This window comes from Silurus aristotelis (assembly GCF_946808225.1).
Source record: "Silurus aristotelis genome assembly, chromosome: 6".
In the NCBI taxonomy this organism is placed as follows: domain Eukaryota; kingdom Metazoa; phylum Chordata; class Actinopteri; order Siluriformes; family Siluridae; genus Silurus; species Silurus aristotelis.
The window spans coordinates 14,539,725-14,542,224 of NC_139579.1; the positions used below are offsets into that span (position 1 = coordinate 14,539,725).

The 2,500-nt window shown below is 41.1% G+C and overlaps 1 protein-coding gene across 5 annotated transcripts in view; it reads right to left on the bottom strand.

Moving 5' to 3' along the window:
* Positions 1-2,500, bottom strand: part of LOC310727323 (growth factor receptor-bound protein 10-like) — a 25,323-nt gene that overhangs the window by 11,755 nt on the left and 11,068 nt on the right. For all 5 annotated transcript variants that reach the window (XM_083543684.1, XM_083543685.1, XM_083543687.1 and 2 more), the window contains one exon: positions 2,113-2,248. In XM_083543684.1, coding sequence (XP_083399810.1) covers positions 2,113-2,248 — 136 coding nt within the window. The remainder of the gene's footprint in view (positions 1-2,112; positions 2,249-2,500) is intronic.

Here is a 2,500-nt window from a genome sequence, read left to right on the forward strand (position 1 = left end):
ACTTGGAAAGTGTTAGTTTAAGTGTTTGAGTAAGATGAAGTTCTTCACCCATCGCTTGAAGACTCCACTGTTCAGACATCTAGAGGAAGTTCATTCCACCACCTAGGTGCCAGAACAGAGAAGAGCCTTAAAGTATACCTCTTACCCTGAGAGAAGGTGGTACCAGTGGAGCAGTGTTGGAGGATCTCAGGCAGCATGGTGCAGTGCGCACTTATTGATTTGGTTCCCTAATTGAGGTGATGTCATAAAGGTCTTCTGTGATTGTACTGGTCCTGAACTGAGTTCAGTAAGGAGAAATTAAAAGTCATATAATAGAAGAATAGATGTTGTATTTATCTTATGCCAAAAAGCCAAGGAGTTTTATGGTTCTTGGTTCTGAGTTTTTGATAAAAGGTGCACAATGAAGTGTGTATTTAATTGTGCAATAAATGTATTTAGGGTGAATATGTATACATGAAATTAAGCTCTCAGAAAAGTATAGAATTTTGTCGACTGCTGTGAAAACATTTTCTTTCTCATCCAGTGACTGAAGCTGAAGCAGAGACGAGCTTTTTAAAGCTGAAACTAATGAATGGGGGAGATGTTGGGTCATGGTGTGGTTCACCCAGAGGGCGTCTTTCAAGCTAAAACCACCACTGCTGCTTGGTGGTATTTACTAATCAGGAATATCCAGTACAGCGTCGGTTCAACAGCAAGCAGAACATTTAGAGAGGAATAAATGTGGAAGAAACTACAGACTCGAACTCGAACACAAAAAACCTGTGGTCTCATTTACGTCATTCATTTTAAGAAGTTATAAAGAAGCTTTTGTGCTCATGATAATTGTAAAGCACCTGCTTTGTGTACTTCATCCAACACTGTCAATTATAAATTAATCTCCCCAAACTTGCAGCAATAAAAGTATTGGTAATTTGTGTAAAAAAGAAAAGGTTAAAATAAAAAATGCATCTTCAATTTTCTCCTCATTCTCCAATGATGCAGGTAATTAGATTGATAGCTTATAAGATAATTAGATAATAGCACTTTTGGATGTAGATCTGGATGGGGGCATTTGCTAAATGCCATTAATGTAAATATAAATCTAATGGCCTGCACTTTCTCCCACAACTTTCCACTCTGCTGCAGAGAAAGTGTGAGGAACCAGAGGACCTTCAGTCTCATTCTGACTGATTTATCTGACTCACATATTCCACATCATCCAAAACAATAATCATTTGCAGCAGTGAGTTCCAACAATAAACTCTTGAGCGTGTGAATGTGATTCCAGACAACGTGGAGATGTTTTTAGGTGGGACGTCCCTGATCTTTGCCCAGACCATCACTCAGACTCCCTCTAAATATTTTGAATGGTGAAATTAATAAACTGCCAGAAAAGTGCTTCATGGCAACAAGAACATGCAGAATAAAGTGTTTTTGATATATTTATGAAGAGGATGTGTGCAGTGTACTGGGAATTGTGTGAAAAGAACAGATAGAGCAGAAAGGAGGAAGGAAGCGTTAAGATGTTGGCAGGGATGTGGAGGTGCTCAGAAAGCAGCACAACACACAGGCGTGTGAAAGGAAAACGACTTGCAGCTCTTCAGGAAGTGCCTCCGCTCAGAGGATACCGAGGAGAGATATGTAGGAGGCTGAAGGCCAGAAGGAGACGGACGTGTATTTACACAGGATCTCCTGTAACTCACACACACTGCACTGTTCCTATGCACTTAGTTACGCAACATGAATATACACAATCTCAAGTTGTATTGTTCTATATCTCGCTGCACACAGAGTGCATTTCTCTATCAGCACCAGTGTTCGGAGAAGAACCTTCATGAGTGACGGATGGATGAATTGTTTAAAAAAGTCATGTGAGAGACTTTCGTGAGATGTTCATTGAGCTGCAAGACTCGTTCAAAATACTCTAAACACAGAAACATGTACCACAAATCTGAAACATCAAACATCTGTCCTTCTGAGGACCCTTATTATTAATGCAGATCATTCATACTGATTCCACAGCTGGATCTGAACATCTACACCCACATCTACAGCTACACCTCAGGTAACAGAAAAAGCAGAATAAACAAATAAACAAATAAATAAATAAGGATGGTTGTGTGTAACTCTTACATGCACATCTGCAGTGTGAGGCATGGAGTCGGTGCTGAGGGAGGAGGAACCTGCAGGACTGCACAGTTCAGGGAACGGGTTCGGGATCGCGGGCAGAGATGCAGGACGAATCTGCTGCTCCTCCTGCTGTAATCTCCTTTAGGGAGCAACACACACACACACACACACACACACACACACACACACACACACACACACACATATACAGACACACACACACACACACACACACACACACACACACACACTCTCTGCATCTATTCACATTTCCAATTTCATGTGACACAGGATCTTAAAGTTGCACTCATACACTGTTGTGTAACCACATCTGCACTTGGACACTGTTGTGTAACCACATCTGCACTTGTACACTGTTGTGTAACCACAT